The sequence below is a fragment of the Mustela putorius genome, unplaced genomic scaffold, assembly GCF_011764305.1.
Source record: "Mustela putorius furo isolate JIRA1106 unplaced genomic scaffold, ASM1176430v1.1 tig00003834_pilon_pilon_pilon, whole genome shotgun sequence".
NCBI lineage: Eukaryota > Metazoa > Chordata > Mammalia > Carnivora > Mustelidae > Mustela > Mustela putorius.
In genome coordinates this window covers 97,944,734-97,964,169 of record NW_025421987.1, presented here as the reverse complement: position 1 = coordinate 97,964,169, position 19,436 = coordinate 97,944,734, and the positions used below count along the sequence as shown (strand labels likewise).

The 19,436-nt window shown below is 40.3% G+C and overlaps 2 protein-coding genes across 16 annotated transcripts in view; both read left to right on the top strand.

The window, feature by feature from the left end:
- KALRN (kalirin RhoGEF kinase) overlaps nucleotides 1–7,566 on the top strand; it is a 659,936-nt gene extending 652,370 nt beyond the window's left edge. For all 15 annotated transcript variants that reach the window (XM_045088796.1, XM_045088794.1, XM_045088793.1 and 12 more), the window contains one exon: nucleotides 670–7,566. In XM_045088796.1, coding sequence (XP_044944731.1) covers nucleotides 670–1,215 — 546 coding nt within the window. In that variant the 3' untranslated portion in view covers nucleotides 1,216–7,566. The remainder of the gene's footprint in view (nucleotides 1–669) is intronic.
- A 1,439-nt stretch (nucleotides 7,567–9,005) lies between these two features.
- Nucleotides 9,006–19,436, top strand: part of UMPS (uridine monophosphate synthetase) — a 30,743-nt gene continuing 20,312 nt past the window's right edge. Inside the window, exons 1-2 of the mRNA XM_045088786.1 lie at nucleotides 9,006–9,238; nucleotides 19,240–19,393. Coding sequence (XP_044944721.1) covers nucleotides 9,083–9,238; nucleotides 19,240–19,393 — 310 coding nt within the window. The 5' untranslated portion in view covers nucleotides 9,006–9,082. The remainder of the gene's footprint in view (nucleotides 9,239–19,239; nucleotides 19,394–19,436) is intronic.

Sequence of the window (19,436 nt, the reverse complement as noted above, 5' to 3'; positions counted from 1 at the left end):
AGAATTAATGAGAACACACCAAGAGTCACCATGACATCTGGGGTGAGGGAAGGTCGGGAAGATCTTCCCACCTCATCTAACATTTTAGAAGGAAGCCAATAGATGTCAGGTTTTTGTTTTTGTTTTTTAAATTAAGTAAGTCTTGATTTCTTTTTTAAGATTTGATTTCTTTATTTGTCAGAGAGAGTACAAGCAGGCAGAGTATCAGGCAGAGGCAGAAAGAGAAGCAGGCTCCTCACTGAACAGGGAGCCTAACACAGGACTCAATCCCAGGACCCTGAGATCATGACCTGAGCCGAAGGCAGCCGCTTAACCGACTGAGCCACCCAGGCATCCCAAATGTTAGTTTTTTATGGTGCCCAAGAGAAGCCCCTGTTTTCCAAAATGAATAGCCCACTCATTTTTTTTTTTTTTGAGTCAGTGCAGAAGTAAGGGATAGTTGAGAAGACATGATTTTTTAATGTCAGACAGCTTCTCTGCAACACTACCCCAACTCAGAATTTAATCTCGTTTGAAGGCCACCAGGCACTTTGCATAGGCAATTTCTCGTGCTCTATAGGCTTTCCCAAAGACTAGCAGAACCATGTCTGAACCACCCGAGTCCTACTGGTAGACGAGACAGAGAGCTCAACTTGCCTTCTTTTCTCCCTTCCACCTGGGTCTCCTCAGCCCGAAAACCTGCTCATTGACCTACGCATCCCAGTGCCTCGGGTGAAGCTCATTGACCTGGAGGACGCCGTCCAGATCTCGGGTCACTTCCACATCCACCACCTGCTGGGGAACCCCGAGTTTGCCGCTCCAGAAGTGATCCAAGGCATCCCCGTCTCCCTGGGCACAGACATCTGGAGCATCGGGGTTCTGACATACGTCATGCTGAGTGGGGTGTCCCCCTTCTTGGACGAGAGCAAAGAGGAGACCTGTATCAACGTGTGCAGAGTGGACTTCAGCTTCCCGCACGAATACTTCTGCGGCGTGAGCAATGCTGCCAGAGACTTCATCAACGTGATCCTGCAGGAAGACTTTCGCAGGAGGCCCACAGCAGCCACGTGCCTGCAGCACCCCTGGCTGCAGCCCCATAACGGCAGCTACTCCAAGATCCCCCTGGACACCTCTCGCCTGGCATGCTTCATAGAGCGCCGCAAGCATCAGAACGACGTGCGGCCTGTGCCCAACGTCAAGAGCTACATCGTCAACCGGGTCAACCAAGGGACGTAGCCGTCTCCTCGCCCTTGGGGTTCCACGTGGAAGTGTAGTGTGAACCAAAGCAAGACTGAATGTCTGTAAATAGTTCTGTTCGTTCGCTCCACGCAGTTCTCTGGCTTGAGAGATGGACCTCTTCAACCTTGTCCGTGGCTATTCAGGGTCTGGGCAGCGGCAAGATTACCCTCAACCCAAGGGCTTTCCAGAAGGCCATTTAGAAGACAAAGATGCGAAGAGCCACCCAGAGTGTTAAAGAGAGGGGGCAAGGATACCAAGAATAGGAGCCGTTATGAAATTTTAACAGTGAGTTCCACAGTGGGCGGTGAACTGGGCAAAGCTGCAGCTCGAAGTAGCGAGCGTAAAAGATTTCTAACCCTGCTGAAATTGGAAGCAAGAAAGTTCTATTTAACAGAGATGTCACGTATGTCCACTCTTCTGGTTTAGATTACTTCGATATAGTTTCTTAATAGGATTCACATATACAGTAAAATAGATCCTATTCGGGTTTCAGAGTTTTATAATATAGAGGTATATATGACATCAATCCTAAGTAACTTTGAGCACTCCGATTAAGACAGTCCTTTATTTATCGAAGCATTACATTGTTTTGACTAAGCACAATAAGATGACAAGTTTTTTAGAGCATTTTATAAATCTTGTATAGAAATCTCTTACCAGTACCCATGCATTAAGAGAAAGCAATGTTACCCTTTTGCAATCTGTGAATGAGAAGCTTTTTCTCTCAATCACAAGTATCTGATTAACATAGGTTCTGTATATGAAACGCTACCCCCAAATTCACTGGCAGCTCAGAGTTTATCTGGCAGGAAAGCCTGCCAGGAAATAAGTCCAAATACAGTTAAGAGTTGTGGGGCTATTTCTATGTCTACACTCGGTTTGAACTAGGTAATGAATAAAACAGGTTCACACAAAAGGGCAAATAGAAAACTTTCCTAGGGTTCCTATGAACAACGTTAACAACACTTTCTGACTTCTTCTACAGCTGTAGAAGGCAGTCCTCAGAAAGTTGGCTTGCTTTATTTCTAACCCCTTCTGGAAGCTGAGGGGTGCTTACCAAAAGGAGGCAGCCATATACGCCTTTAAAGGCCTGGTCCCAAGTCCTTTTTGAAGCCATGGAATAAAATCCGATACATCACTCAGACAGAGCATTGAGTTTTAACTGTGATTGCCGTACCTATCACCACACAGCCGCTGATATTTCTCTGGACCAAAAGGACTAATTGCACTTTGAGGCCAATGCTGCTTTCGGGTGCGTCTTCTCCACACAAGGTGATTATGAACTGCCCTTTCCCCCCCACGCTGGTGGAAAACAAACAAACAAAAAAATCAGCCTGGGCATTTCATGGTTGTTTTTCTTTCTTGGTTTCTGGGGAAAATTTTTTGTTGTTTTTCTGTTGGTCCATGATCCATGCTTTGTTTTCTAGGATGTGTTTTAAAAAATTGCTATTATGCAAAATTACTTTAAAAACGTAACTCAAGTGTTTGTCCTCAAATCAGGTTTAATGGCGCTGCTTCTCTCCTACAATAGGGTTGAGAAAGTTGTGAAAGTGGAGAGTTTATGAGGGATAAATAGAATTACACATCTATCTAAATGAAAAGGATAGTAGACTTTAAGCCTGAACTTTAATATATAAAAACCCTTATTCCCACAGTGGAAATGTAAAATTAAAAGTACCTGTCTTTCTTTTCTGTCGGGTTCAGAGTCACCTTCCTCATCCACCCTCCACCTCATCCCGTCCGAGACTATAGATTAATCAATTAGTAAGAAGTACAAGCAATAAGACTAGGTAGCACTTCGTATTTTTAGGATTAACCAAATATGTGGAAACTGATTTCGTCTGTATTTGGTTCCTAGTTTTGGATGGCCCTGGGTCACCAAGGCACCCTCCCTCAGAGCCCACCCCTGACTAACCCTCCTAATCTCCATTTAGCTCTACATGTATATACAAATGCTATCTGATATATTTTAAAATTTAAAACATATTTACTAAAAAAAAATTTTTTTTTTAGTAAACATGTCTTCATTGTGAGCTCTAGCCTAAAAGAAGAATGCCTGGTCCCTAGGGCTGGTCACGGGACAGAGGGCAGGTGCTAAGGATTCCAAACACCCATGGAGTGTGGCTTGTCAAGGTCTGTTTCGTCCACTGTGTGCAATGACTAAAGAACTCCCTGCTGAGTCTTCTCGAGTTTTTATGACCATGGAAGAGATGGGCTGAGTTTCTGCTGGAGAAGATTAGGGCCTCGGACAGTGGTGCACAGAGGACACAGGAGAACGTTCACGAAACCGTGTTTTGAGAAGCAGCTGACAGATTGTTAGAGCCAAAGCTTTTATATCAGCGTCTCCATGAGAGTTGGGACAGCCCAGGTGTGGGGTTGTGCAGAATCTCCCCTCCCCCCTAGTACACATGTTGGGGAAGTAAGGAGATGGGAGAGGTGAGACATAGAAATGCAAAGTAGTATGATTCTGTTAACTGGAGCCAAAGTACAATCATTAGAGTAGATTAATTTAACAGACGCCCCAAGAAAAAAGGGCATGTATTTTATATAGCTTGGTCACTGTAGAAAACTAACAGAGAGGTGTCCTGTCTCCAAAGCCCCTGCTTCTTCCCCAACAGGAGTCAGATAGCAGTTCTGCTTTGAGAATGCTCCGCAGCCAGTTGGAAAGAAAAAGGAATCCCTGAAAGTGGGGCTGGGAACTGTACTTGAGGTTGCTGTGTGGGTAACCGTAGTGAGGGATGAAGGATTAGAAACCAGTTTCTTGTACCTGTTTTGGCAGATATTTATGACTTTGTGGTGGAGAGACAGGGAGAAGAGAAAATGGTCCACTTCTGCCATATTGTCATAGTTCTTGAAATCAAAACTTAACTAGGAATTAGTGTGAACTTCCAGCTGAAATGGGAAAAATCAATGTCAGTTAAAGTCAGAAGTTTCTTGCCTGGCTTATATTCTTTGCATCGAGTTTTGGGGTTTGTTTTGTTTTGTCAGGGTGGGATACAGAGAGAGGGAAACGATCAGGGACCACTCGTAATAATTTTTTTAAAGATGTAATGATTCACTGCGTCTTTCACATTTGTTTCAAATGAAATAGATTTATATCCACGTACAGCTGAATGTTGGGAAAATTTTTAAGAAAAAAAAATTGTAATGTTGGAGGATGTCCTTCTGGACTCTCACAGCCATAAACACTCTTGGGGGAGGAGAGGGAGCAGAGGAAAAGCTGGCTTCACCACTTTGTTGTTCACAAAGCCTTTATAAATAGTAGTGCCTTTCCGAGGGGAGGTTGGGAGATAAAGAGTTCATTGTATTTAGATTGACTGATACTGCAGCATTTTTTTATGTTAAAATATCTTTTAAATGAAAACATCTGGATATAGGGTGAGGCCAGGAATTCTTGAGTTTCAACCTCAGCTCTTCCTGATTCGTCCTTTATGACAGAAAGTCTTTGTTTTTTTTTTTCTGTCCCAAATGTCCTCATTGTTAAAATGGGAAGGGGGGTAGGAGGAGGGACTTTAATCTCATAGGAATGTTGCAAAAATAGCATAGTTAGGATGTCTAAAGAATACTTTGATTTTCTTAAAGTGCTACACACTGCCAGTGCTGAGAATCTTATTAACAGTAACTTTGAACATTCCGGGTTTTCAATATTCATATTTTAAGATACCATTTGCAAACTCACGAGATTAAATTCTGTAAATTGATTTTAATTGGAAGTACCAGGTGCTCTTTGTCTAAATGTTATTTGGTCTTAGCCTGTAATTTCAGTCATTTGAAAGCTTGTCTACAGACAAAGGTTAGGAGAACGGATGGTCTTACAGGAATAAGCTGTTTTCTCTGGCATTTCTGATGGCAGAGCCAGAGTAGAACGCCCTGCAAAGCGACTGCTGCTCTCTTCTCAAGCTTTATGCTCTGGAAAAATTGATGGAGAAGAACTCGAACAGCCACTTTCCTCACTGGAAGGGCAGAAATGAGAATAAACTACTGTTTGATATCACAACTCATTTCTTCAGAATCTCACCGGCATCCATTATAAGAGACAAATTATATGCACAGGTGCAGAAATGAATTGAACTGCTGAATTTTGGAGGGATAACCTTGGATTTTTTTTTTTTCTTTTTAGGATAATTAGATGTTTCAGGGGTAGCATATTTGCTTTCCCATGCTATCCATGATTTAATGCCCAAGAGTTAGGCATTCCTTGTTTGCTTGCCTATGTTAAAGAGCAGGGAAATTTAAACTTGTGAGAACATGAGGAAGCAAAGGCATTATAAATTAGGTGGTGGTTATCTCTGCATATTAACTAAAACTTTGCCCCACAAATTTGATAGAGGAGGAAATATTACAGACCTAGAGGGTCTCTGTAGTAAGGCAAAAGTGCCAACTCACCACTTCCTTGTTCAGTTTTGAGGAATGTGGGCTTTACTCCTTTTTCTCCTGTATAGCATCTCTGTGGAGTCTGGGTTAGGCTAACATAGTATGTGGGCTTCCAATGAATTTATTTGCATTATGGCTTTTCTATTTACTATTTAAAGTCTAGGGATCATTTGGAAATTAATAATTAAATCTGGGGTGGATTTAGAAAAGACAGGGTTTATATATACTCCACTAAGAAAAGGAAAGCTACTGTGTTAATATTTATTTTCTAAAAACTGTAAGGCTCTCAGTTGTTTCATTATTTCTAGAGGGTTAAAAAGAGCTGAAATTTGTCTATAGCACTCGACAGTTTTAATAGGAAATATTATTCATGTGAGAAACCCATATAGAAATAGAACACAGAAATATCATAGGCCATATTTTCAAAGACAAACATTTCTGCATTTTCCATGTTTGTAGAAGTTATAGCAGAGGAAAAAGCAATTACTCTAGGGCAAATTTTCATCTTTAAGAGACGTTCTTGAAATTAATACTCATGAAAGCCTGAAATACTCATAGGCTACTGTGTTTTCTTGTCAGCCTGTTTGCTGGGAGATTCTAAAATACGATCGGGTTTCGCTTTATTCACATGATCAAGAGCAACTGTTTCTTCAGATAGCTGTTATTTCAGAGGGCGAGGATAGTTGAAAAAAGGGAGAGTGGTGGGGGAAAAGTACAAATAAAACTCCTGGTGTCCCAACTTAAGCAAGCCAATTTGCTAGCCCAGGGAGAGTGAGCATTAAGAAGAGTTCCATCAACGCCTGACTTCTATCAAGAAATGAATCCACATCCTGGAGTATTATGGGGACTTTTACCATGATCTCAGAGACTGTGGTTATGAATTTGAAGTCAGCAAAACATACGTCTTCTCTTACTAACTTAAGCCATATCTGTCATCTCTGTGTCTGATTTTTTTGACCCTGGTGCTTTTACTTCTGTTTCTGCCAAACTCCAGCCTGCTCTATGGGGAAGGTAACACCAGTAGTTAGGACAAATGTGAAGACTGAAAAACTAAACATACCCGTCAGAATGAGATCCTAGTCAGAGAACGGCAGTGATCAAAGTGCAAACTGTTGGAAAATATGGATATATGTACATCTGTACATGTACATAGTGTATAATATGTATGTATATGTTCTTGCTCATATGCAGAAATCTATCCAGTTGAAGACAGCCCAGGTTGGTCAGTTTTTCTACTGGAAAACCATTTAGGGCCATTCAAAACCATTAGGGCTGATGGGTGGAGTTCGAGCTTACTCAACTGGGAATTGTTTGCTGTCCTTTGAAGTCCACAAAACCAAATGAACAAAGCCTGAGACATAATGGGGCCATCGCTGAAGCTGTTTACCTAAGGTCAGGAGTCTCTTTATATTTGAATTATTAATTACTTGTTTGCAAACTGCATTGGCACCTCTTGGTTTTGAGTGACCCCCCCCCCAAGTCTTTTGAGAGTTTGGAGGGGGCTTCTCTGGCCTCAGATAAAGGGTCTTAATCCATAAGTGGGTAGGTTTCCCCATAGGGACCATTACACATATACATATAAGTACATACTTCCATCAGACTTGTAACAATTGATTTAAAATCACTCCACAGTATTGATAAATAGCTCTATATTTTCAAGGTGCAGAAGAATTCCACAGCCTTAATTATTTCAGTGTCTTGCTGGTCTGCCTTAAGTGTATCTTCTGGGTTTTTGGTTGTCTTATTATTTTTAAAATTTTCTGCAGTTCATTTTGTATGCACACAATGTCGTTTTGTAAAGGTAGGTTGTAAATATTTTATTTGTAAGTCAAAATCACTCATGTGTAATGTTGTAAAGTGATGACCTGCTGTCTTGTTGTTACTACAGTATATGTTATAAGTTATGGATGAAACTTCAAAATGTACATCTCACAAGTTATGCATTCCTATAAATATACTATACTAAAGATATTATTTCTGGTGGTCTTTTTTCTTTTCTAATTAAAACCATTGTTCAAAGGAAAGAGTAATCTTTTTCTGTTCCCCAAATATATGAAGGCCTTTGACAAGTTGAAAAGGGCACATGATTATTACAACACTTTCCCCCCCAGCACTTTGGAAAGAAAGCAACAATTTTGTAGCCTGGAGAAGTACTCTAAGACATTTATCTCCCACGCCCTCCCAAGTCAATTAAGTCTCAGGTGTGTGTTAGTAAGTTCATTCTGTTATTCCAGGTGCTGACTTTGTTTAAAAAAAAAAAAAAAAAAAGGCCATTTGAGCTAGATGTGACAAATTTATGCATCATGGTTTGTGCTCTCTGAGTCTGGATCAGCCTATACAGACATGATCAGGTGTGAGGGTGCCACACAAGTGTAAATGAGACTGATTCCGAGTACAGTGTCCATTAAGTAGAGTGTTAGAGATTGAAGAGTTTTGATTAGTTTACTTTGCCAATAAGAACAAAAATGTTTTTTAACATATGGCTTCTATTTCATCAAAATTTTAATGCGCTTATTTGAAACAATAAACAAGTCTCAAAAGCATAGGTTCTTCACACTGGCGGGTCAGCACAATGTCGCCAAAAAATACATTAAAAATATAGAAATCAGAATCGATTTAATGAGTAATCATCACGAGCCCTACGGTTTTAAGGGTTATTTCCCTTAAACTACTGCCTTCTATACACAACGGGAATTTCCCCCCACTTTAAGGGGTTTATTTGTAAAGACCAAATACGCTTGGGTATTCAGATTGGCTGGCAAAATTATCCTCCTGGATAACACTGATATGGAGCGATTCATCCTCCTCTCCTCTCCTCCCTCCCTTCCTCACCTGCTGTACACTTACTACTACCTGCCAAGCCGCCGAGCTACTCTACCGGGAATGAACACGCTCCTCCCAGGACACACAGTTTCGACAGAAGAGCTAACGAACCACTACCTGCAAAGCGCTTTACGGTCCCATGGGCAGTTTGCTCTGACATTGTCATGTGCCAGATGCCATGAAGCTAGTTAAGAACTGAGTAAAGGCCTTATTGTCTGTTCGGTGAAACCGGGGTCGGAGGAGGGAGGGCTATGAGAGAAGGGGAGTCGTGGCTAATACTGGCAAATAACGACAGGCTGCGCCGGGCAGTAGATAATTAAGGGGACACTGAGCTAGAAAACGGGCAGGATATACACAACCTCTCTAGAGAGGCTCGGCTTTGGGACCCGAAGGTAGTCTAGGTGTTCGGAGCTTTGAACTCCAGCCACCGGATCCACCCGCAGGAGGCTGAAGCACCAGGCGCTACGCGCGGAGCACTTCCTCCAGCAGACGCCCTCCCCCCACCCCAGCCTCCTAAAGCCGGAGCTGGGCCCCGCGAGCCCGGAGGCCGCCGGGAAAGGCCGTTGAAGAGGCGGCGGAAGAGGCGGGGCTTCCTTGGGTGACGCCATCGAGGCGCCGCAAGCCTGACGCGCCTTGGAGTTTAGAACAGGCCCGGGAGCGCGTGGAGATGGCAGCCGCGGAAGCAGCTTTGGGGTCGTTGGTCACGGGTCTGTACGACGTGCAGGCTTTCAAGTTTGGGAACTTCGTACTGAAGAGCGGGCTCTCTTCCCCTGTGTACATCGATCTGCGTGGCATCGTGTCTCGACCGCGTCTTCTGAGTCAGGTAGCCAGCCCGGGAAAGGGAGGAACGGGCTTGGGTGCCCGGAATGGGGACCAGGAAGTGGGGAGGCTGAAGGAGCTGGGCGGTGGGTGAGAGCAAAAGAGCCAAGCAGGCAGCCGACCCTTCTATGGTCCTAGGGAGTCGATTTGGGAAGCCCAGAGGCCAGGAACTGTTAGGCTCTTGGGGACCATTGATGCAAAATGAGCAGACCTTTCTTAAAATTAATTTTAAAGGGGGGGGGGAGTCTTATTCGGGCCCCAATTAGAACAGCTTCTAGGTACACATAATCTTAAGAAAGAAGAGAGCGCTCTTGGGAAGGAAGATTTGGTGCAGGATTTTCTTTTCTTTTTAACGTAGTTAGAATCACCATGATGAAAGGCATCAGAAAGTTACACGTTTTGTCTTAAGTTTTTAGTGTGCAGAAGGCTATATGACTTTAATCTTATGGGTACCAAGGATGTTTTTTAACTTTTCTTTATGTTTGGAATATAACTTTTTTTTTTTTCCAATGAAGCAGATGTACAATGTGTGTATGTTTTGGGCAGAAATGGAGCCCAAGCTTTGAGGGTTTGCTTCCCTGGGAGATCAGGAGCAGAGCCCACAAACATGAAGAGTTGAGAGTTTTTTTTAATCTTATCAGGACTAGAGAGCAGCTTGCTCATTGACTTATGCTGGTTTTGATATGTCCTTTCCAAGAGTCAGGAATCCCAGTTTGGAGCACTGTTGACAGCACAGAAATAGTCCAGTGAGTTCTGTATTTAACTCCAAGAAAATAAGATGTGGGGGACAAAGGAAAAGGTGGACAGGGAAAGAATTTAGTAGCTGCTTACATGTTAGGGAGGGTTGTTTGCTTAGAAAGGGAGATTTGATTTTGCACTTTGTGGCCAGAAGCAAGAATGAAGGCCAGAGGATAAACATCTCATGGAGGCACTTTTTTGGTTAAAATAAGGGAAAAGTATGTACAAATTAGAGGTTTCTAGCACAGTGTTTTTCAGTCTGTGACTAAATATGAATCACCTGCGAATTTTGTTAAACTGCATAATCTGATTTGAGTTTATCTAAGGCAGGGCCTGAGGTTATGTCTTTCTAACAAGCTGCAGGTCAGAACTGCTGACCATAGTGAATAGAAGGGTCTGAATGTGGTGTCCAGTAGAGTTGCTACTTAGCCACATGTGAATACTGGGCACTAAGAATTTTAAAATTGAAATAATTCCGGCACCTGGGTGGCTAAGTTGGTTAAGCATCTGCCTTCGGCCTTTGGGGTCCTGGGATTGAGCCCTGTCAGGCTCCCTGTTAGCTGGGAGTCTTCTTTTCCCTCTCTCTCTCTGCCCTCCCCAACAACCCCTCATGCACGCTCTCTCTGAAGTAAATAAAATCTTTAAAAACAAAATTGAAATAATCACATGTGGCTAGTGGGACATTGGACAGTGCAGTTAAAGAATATTTCTGTCCTCAGGGAAGATTTATCAAGAAGATAGGCATTTCCTCCACCACCTAAGGGTTTATTCTCACCCTTGGAGAACCCTACTTTGTGAGGTTATGATAAAACAGGATTGAAACACTACTTTAAGTGGGTTGAACTATTCTCACCATCAAGAATCATGCTATGGTTCATTTCTTCTGTAGCGAGAAGGTGAATGACTAAGGGCCTTCTAATGAAAAACAGGCTTTTTTTTTTTTTTTTTTAACAAGTCAGTTGATGACTAAAAATTGCTTTTTGGTATTAGATCTTACTTTGTGTGTGTGTGTGTGTGTGTGTGTGTGTGTGAGATTTTTGGTAGTTAACTCAAGAGTTGAAAACATTGAGAGACTGAGCTGTAATGGAACTCCTTTCGTATCTACTTAATTATGAAAACAGGATTTCTCAGTATTTGCACCCCCCAAAAAACTCAATAGAATTTACGCTAAACTCTAACTTCCTAGTTGTAAGGAATACTCAGTTTAAGTAGATAACATAGGGGTGGCTCAGTGGGTTAAGTAGATACATGAACAAATGGGGGTTACCATTCATTTCACTAAGAAAAGTATTTACAAAATAATACTTTTTTTTTTTACTTATTTATTTGACAGATTACAAGTAGGCAGAGAGCTGGGAAACAGGCTCCCTGCTGAGCAGAGAGCCTGACACTGGGCTTGATTCCAGGACCCTGAGACCATGACCCGAGCCAAAGGCAGATGCCTAACCCACTGAGCCACCCTAACAATTGTAATGATAACACATTTTTTAATATTTTTATGGTCATGGGAATTAATAGAAAATTTACAGTTTTAAATTTGAATTTATATATATTTTTGTTGTGGAGAAGTATTAGAGTGATCACTAAAAGTTTCTAAGTATAAATAATTGCATTAGAATAAAATTCTGTGCAGACAGTAGGATGAAATAAGAATTCCAAAATGTAAAGTTTTTCCAGCTTTCATATCAGCAGTCTCATATGTTTTTAAAATGGAGATGGTTGGGGCACTTGGATGGCTCATTCTGTTGGGTGTCTGCCTTGGGTTCAGGTCCTGATGTCAGGTTCCTGGGATCAAGCTCCCTACTCCGCTGGCAGCCTGCTTCTCCCTCCCACTGCCGCTTCCCCTGCTTGTGCTCTCTCTCTATATAACATATATATCTATATATAGATATACCTATATATATCACTATGTAATAAATATATATATAAGTATATATAAATAATAAAATCTTTAAAAAATAAAATGGAGATGGTCAGTATTAAATCACTATAGCATTTGGATTTCATTGTGTTCATGGAAAGGAGTGACAACAGTTCTAGGATAATATTTTTTAGTACTCTAGAAATTAAATTAAATCTTTAGCAACTTAAAAATATTCACAGAATTTTCAAGTCTACAAGTACAGGTGAGGGCGCCTGGGTGGCTCTGTCCTTAAGCGTCTGCTTGGGCTGGGGAATGAGTCCCACATCAGGCTCCCTGCTCTGCAGGAAGTCCACTCTTCTCTCGCCCACTCCCCCTGCTTATGTTCCCTCTCTCACTATGTCTCTCTCTGTCAAATAAGTAAATAGAATCTTTAAAAAAAAAAAAAAAGTATAGGTGAAAAAAAAATTGAAGATCTGATCTAGTTCACTAAGCAGTTTTTCTTGTTTAAGATTTTTTTTTTAAAGATTTTATTTATTTACTTGAGAGAGAGACAGTGAGAGAGAGCATGAACGAGGAGAAGGTCAGAGAGAGAAGCAGACTCCCCATGGAGCTGGGAGCCTGATGCGGGACTCGATCCCGGGACTCCAGGATCATGACCTGAGCCGAAGGCAGTTGTTCAACCAACTGAGCCACCCAGGCGTCCCTTGTTTAAGATTTTTAAAAATTATTTGAGAGAGCACAAGTGCACACAAGCCCGGGTGGGGGTGGAGGGAGGGAGAAGCAGATTCCTCACTGAGCAGGGAGCCTGCTGTGGGGCTTGATCACAGGGCCCTGTAATTGTGACCTGAGCAGAAGGCAGACAAGCTTAACTGACTGAGCCACACACGTGCCCCTTCACTAAGCAATTCTCAAATAAGTTTGCCTTTAAAAAAAAAAAAAAAAAAAAGGTGGTATTGGATGAGAGGATGCATTCTAGCATAAAAATGTGATGATTTATATGGGAAAGGATATTATAAACTAGTACTCACACAATAGGATCTGTACTTAGGAAACTTTTAAAAAATGTTTTAGTATGTATTTTGCATTGATTTTTTTTTTATCAATATTACTGACTACAAACCCTATGCTGTACATTATATCACCATGAGTTCCTTATAACTGGAAGTTTGTATCACTTAATCCCCTTCATGTATTTCACCAATCTCCCTCCCCAGCCCCTCCAGCCCCTCCATCCTCATAACCAGTGATTTGTTTTCTGTGTCGTTGAGTCTTTTTGTTTTGTTTGTTCATTTTGTTTTTTAGATTGCACATGTAGGTGAAATCATATGGTATTTTTCTTTCTCTGTCTGACATTTCACTTAGCATAGTAAATACCCTCTATGTTGTCCCTCTATATTGTCGCAAATGGCAAGATTTCATTCTTTTTTTATGGCTGAGTAATATTTCATTGTTGGTATCTCTGCCACATCTTTCTTTATCTATCTGTGGACACTTAGGTTTCTTCCTTATCTTGTTTGTTGTAAATAATATGGGGGTGCATTTTCTTTTCGAATTGGTATTTTAAGTGGAATTACTAGATTGTACAGCATCTCTATTTTTAATTTTTTGAGGAACTTCATAGTGTTTTCCAAAGTGGCTACCCCAATTTACATTCCTACCAGCACTACGCAGGGGCTCCATTTTATTTAAACTCTACGTGCTCTCCAACATCTATTCCTTATCTCTTTGATCTTAGCCATTCTGAAAGGTGTGAGGTGGTATCTCTTTGTGCTTTTGATTTGCATTTCCCTGATGATTAGTGATATTGAGCATCTTTTCATGTGCATATTGGTTCTATGTATGATCTTTATGTCTTCCTTTGGAAAATGTGTATTTGGGCCCATTTTTTAATTGGATTGTTTTGCCAGTATTTTGTTGTTCTTTATATATTTTCTATTTAACTCTTTATTGGATACATCATTTGCAGATATCTTCTCCATCAGTAGGCTGCCTTTTTGTTTTGTTGATGGTTTTATTCCCTATACAGTAGCTTTTTATGTTGATGTATTTTGATTATTTTTTTTCTTCTGTTGCTTTTGCCTGAAGAGAGAGAGCAGAGAAATACCACCAAAACCCCTGTCCAAGAGTTCTCTGACAGTGTTTTCTTTTAGAAGTTACATGGTTTCAGTTCTTAGGTTGAGGTTTTTTTTTTTTTTTTAAGATTTATTTATTTATTTATTTGACAGAGAGAAATCACAAGTAGTCGGAGAGGCTGGCAGAGAGAGAGAGAGAGGGAAGCAGGCTCCCTGCTGAGCAGAGAGCCCGATGCGGGACTCGATCCCAGGACCCTGAGATCATGACCTGAGCCGAAGGCAGCGGCTTAACCCACTGAGCCACCCAGGCGCCCAGGTTGAGGTTTTTAATCCATTTGAGTTTATGGTGTAAGAAAGCAGCCTAGCTTAGTTCTTTTGCGCGTAGCTCTCCAATTTTCCCAACACCATATATTGAAGAGACTGTCCTTCCCCCATTGTATATTCTTGCCTCCTTTGTTGTAGATTAGTTGATTGTATATGAGTGGGTTTATTTCCAGACTCTCAGTCCCATTGATCTGTGTATCTGTTTTTGTGCTAGTAATATACTGTTATGGTTACTTTAGCTTTGTAGGATGGTTTGAAGTCTGGGATTGTGTTTACTTCTAGCTTTGTTCTTCTTTCTCAAGATTGCTCTGGCTATTTGGGGTCTTTTGTGGTTCCACACAAATTTTAGGATTATTTGTTCTAGTGCTGTGAAAAATGCTGTTGGGATTTTTGTAAGTATTGTATTGAATCTGTTATTCCCTTTGAGGAGTATGGACATCTTAGCAAGAATTAATATTGCTAATCTACGAGCATAATATATCTTTTTGTTTACTTGGGTCATCTTCAGTGTCTAATCAGTTTACAGTTTCCAGTATAAGGTTTTTTTTACCTTTTTGGTTAAATGTGTTCCTAGCTATTTAATTCCTTTTGATGCTATTATAAATGGGATTGTTTTCTTGATTTCTCTTTCTGCTACTTTGTGTCAAGAAACACCACAAGGGTGCCTGGGTGTCTCAATCTGTTAAGCATCTGCCTTTGGTGGCTCAGGTCACAATCCCAGGGTCCTGAAAATGAGCCCCGGATCAGGCTCCCTGCTCCACAGGGAAGTCTGTGTCTCCCTCTACCTCTGCTCCTGCTTGTGCTCTCTCCTCTCTCATTCTCTCAAATAAAATCCTTTTAAAAAGATTTTATTCACTTATTTGACAAGAGAGATCACAAGCAGGCTGAGAGGCAGGCGGGGGTGTGGGAAGGTAGGCCCCTTGCTGAGCAGAGAGCCCGACATGGGGCTCCATCCCAGGACACTGAGACTATGACCCGAGCCGAAGGCAGAGGCTTAACCAACTGAGCTACCCAAGCACCCCTCAAATAAATAAAATCTTAAAACAAAACAAAACAACCACAAAACCTACAGATACCTATATATTGATTTTGGATCCTTCAACTTTACTGAATTCACTTAGTAGTTCTAATAGTTTTTTGGTGGAGTCCTTAGGGTTTTTTCCTTTTGAAAGAAATGTTTAATTGAATTATAATTGACATATATTAGTTCCATGTGTACAACATAGTGATTTGACAATTACATACATTTTGAAGGGTTCACTACAGTAAATATAGTTACTGCCTCACCATACAAAGTTATTTTTTTAAAATATTTTATTTACTTATTTGACAGAGATCACAAGTAGGCAGAGAGGCAGGCAGAGAGAGAGGATCGAGCCCCTCCAAGCAGAGAGCCCAATGCAGGGCTTGATCCCAGGACCCCGAGATGATGACCCAAGCCGAAGGCAGAGACTTAACCCACTGAGCCACCCGGGTGCCCCCAAAGTTATTTCAATATTGTTGACTGTATTCTCTATGCTGTACTTTTTTCCCAGTAACATTTATTTTAAACTCTCAATCCCCTTCAGCTATTTCTCCTATTCCCCCCACACCACTCTGCTCTGGTAACCTCCAGTTCTCTATGAGACTGCCTTCTTTCTTCCTTTTCTTTCTTTTTTTGGTTGTTTGTTTTTAAATTGAAGTGGAATTGCCACACAGTGTTATGTTAGTTTCAGGTGTACAGCAGTGATTGGACAACTCCACTACCTGCTATGCTCATCACAGGTGAACTACCATCTGTCACTGTTCCCTACTCTGTACTTTTAATTCCCATTCCATAACTGGAAATCTATACCTCCCACTCCCCATTACCCATCTTGCCCATCTCCTCACCTCCTCCCCTCTGGCAACCACCAGGTCATTCTCTGTAGTTGTGGGTCCGTTTCTGCTTTTTGTTTGTTTGTTCTTTTTTTTTTTTTTTAGATTCCGTATATATGTGAAATCATACAGTATTTGTTTTTCTGCCTCTTATTTCACTCAGCATAATACCCTCAGGGTCTGTCCGTGTTGTCATAAACGGCAAGATCTCATTTTCTATGGCTGAGTAATATTCTGTTGATCTATTGATGGACACCTGGCTTGCTTCTAGATCTTGGCTATTGTAAATAATGCTGTTGTAAACATAGGGGTGCATATATCTTTTCAAATTAGTGTTTTCGGTTTTTTAGGTAAGTACCCAGAAGTGAAATTGCTGGATCAAATATTAGTTCTATTTTTAATTTTTTGAGGAATGTCCATACAGTTTTTCATAGTGGTTATACCAGTTAACATTCTTACCATCAGGACACAGGAGTTACCTTTTCTTCATATTCTTGCTGATACTTATTCTTGTCTTTCTTCTTTTTTAGAAGATTTTATTATTTATTTATTTGAGAGAGAGATTGAGAGAATGAGTGGGAGGAGGGGCAGAGGGAGAAGCAGACGCCACACTGAACAGGGAGCCTGCCGCAGGGCTCCAGCCCAGGACCCTGGAATCATGACCTGAGCTGAATGCAGACACTTAGCTATCTGAGCCACCCAGGTGTCCCTATTCTTGTCTTTTTGATGATAGCCATTCTAGAAAAGGTAAAGTGAAACCTCATTGTGGTTTTGATTTGCATTTCCCTGATAATTAGTGATGCTGATCAGCTTTTCATGTAAGTGTTGGCAACTTGTCTTCTCTGGAACAGTGTCTATTTTCAAATTGGGTTGATTTTTTTGTTATTGAGGTATTGAGTTATTTATGTATTAGCCCCATAGCCAGATATATCATCTGCAGATATTTTCTGTTTTTGTTTTGTTTTGTTTTATTTTTTTTCCCATTTTGTTGGTGATTTCTTTTACTGTGCAGAGGCTTTTTAGTTGGATGTAGTCCCACTTATTTTTGGTTTTGGTGTCAAATCCAAAAAAATCATTGCTAAGACCTATGTCAGGGAGCTTGTCACCGGTGTTTTCTTCTAGGGGTTTTATGATTTCGGGTCTTACATTCAAGTCTAATCTATTTTGTGTTAATTTTTGTGTGTGGTATAAGATAGTGGTCCAGTTTCATTATTTTGCATGAGACTGTCCAGTTTTCCCAATACCATTTATTGAAGAGATTGTCCTTTTCCCAGTGTATGTTCTTGGCTCCTTTGCTATAAATCAATTGACCATATAAGTATAGGTACATTTCTGGACTCTACTTTGTTCCAGTGACGTGTCTGTTTCTATGCTAATACCACAGTCTTCTAATTACTCTAGCTTTGTAGTATTCCTGAAATCAGGGATCATGATGCCTTCATCCTTATTTTTCTTAAGACTGCTTTGGCTGTTTGGGATCTTTTGCGCTTCCATACAAATTTTAGGATTGTTCTATTTCTGTTAAGAAAAAAAAAAGCCATTGGAATTTTAATAGGTGTTGCTTTGTATCTGCTTCGGGTATGTGAACATTTATAGTTCATAAGCAAGGAATACCATTGCATTTATTTCTTTCTATACTTTCTTTACCAGCGTCTAAAGTTTTCAGTGTATAGGTCTTTTACTTTGGTTAAATTTATTCCTAGGTATATTACTTTTTCGATGCAAATTAAGTAGTCTCTTATGAAACTTTAAAAAAGATTTTATTTATGTATTTGAGAGAGAGAGAGAGAGCATGAGCAGGGAACCTGACATGGGGCTCCATCCCAGGACCTTAAGATCATGACCTCAGCCCAAGGCAGTTGCTTAGCTGATTGAGCTATCCAAACACGCCGTAATTTTTCTTTTCTTTCTTTCTTTCTTTTTTTTTTTTTTTTTAAGATATTATTTCTTTATTTGACACAGAGAGATTGACCATGAGAGAGGGAACACAAGCAGGGGGAGAAGGAGAAGTAGGCTCCCCGCTGAGCAGGTATCCAATGTGGGGCTGGATCCCAGGACCCTGGGATCATGACCCGAGTGGAAAGCAGACGCTCAATGACTGAGCAAGCAGACTGAGCCACTCAGGCATCCCCTGAAACTTTTTTCAATAAAGACTTCTTTCAGGCAGGTATATGGAAAGGTTTAGATAGTCACATCATAATGAATTACTCAGGGAAATTGGGAGCCATTCTTAGTCTTTGGGGTCAACATTCTGTGTTGCCCTTAGTTAAAAACCTAATGTTTTAACTAATGTTTTAATGTGTGTTTTTTTTTTCCAAATAACTCAATTTTATTAAGATCCTATACACACACACTTCCTACTGAAAACTGAAGAGCACAACAAAAAAATTTTATTACAATGTCAGAAAACCAGAAAATCTAGCATATGTACCCACCCTAATTTTGCTTACCAAACCACCCAGAGTTTTCTTGTATTCCTTCTGCACAAGTTACTTGGCTTCTAATTTTTGATATTAGATCTTATCTTAATGACTTCAGGTCTCTCAAACATACAGGCAACATTCAAAACCTATTAGTGCTTCCTTACATCAAATCAAAAGGTGCAAGCATACTGAAAAGTTATCCAAATGCAAACTACAGGACTCCTCACAAATTACTGGCATCATGGTTAAAAAATTAAAAAAAAATTAAAAAAAGATATTTATAAAAAACCCTTGTAATATCACAGATTATCAAAATATTAGTTTGCCCTAACATAGAGCAGCCTTCCAAGTTGCTGCAAAATAATCCTAAAATCACTAGCAGAAAGAAATAGTTCAAGAATAAAAGTCTGTTTACATTGTTTACATTAAAAACCTAATGTTTTTAATCACTCCTTAGAGCAGACCCTGAGTTGTATAGGCAAGTGGGGTCATTCTTATGTTTTTATATTTGAAAACTGGGATTTATAGAGGGTCATATAACAAAAAGGCATACATGTTTTTCTGATCAAGTTTGGGTCTAGCTGCTTTTGGTTTATTACTGTCTATAATGTTGTGTTAACATGATTTATACACACCATTTAAGATAATAATATATAGTTTATGTGTTCATTTTCTTACACACCATTTAAGATAATAATACATAGTTTATGTGTTCATTTTCTTACAGGTTGCTGATATTTTATTTCAAACTGCCCAAAATGCAGGAATCAATTTTGACACCGTGTGTGGAGTACCTTATACAGCTTTACCATTGGCTACAGTTATCTGTTCAACCAACCAAATTCCAATGCTTATTAGAAGGAAAGAAACAAAAGATTATGGTAAAATAAAAGTATTTTAAGCTTTAAGTTGATACATAACCTG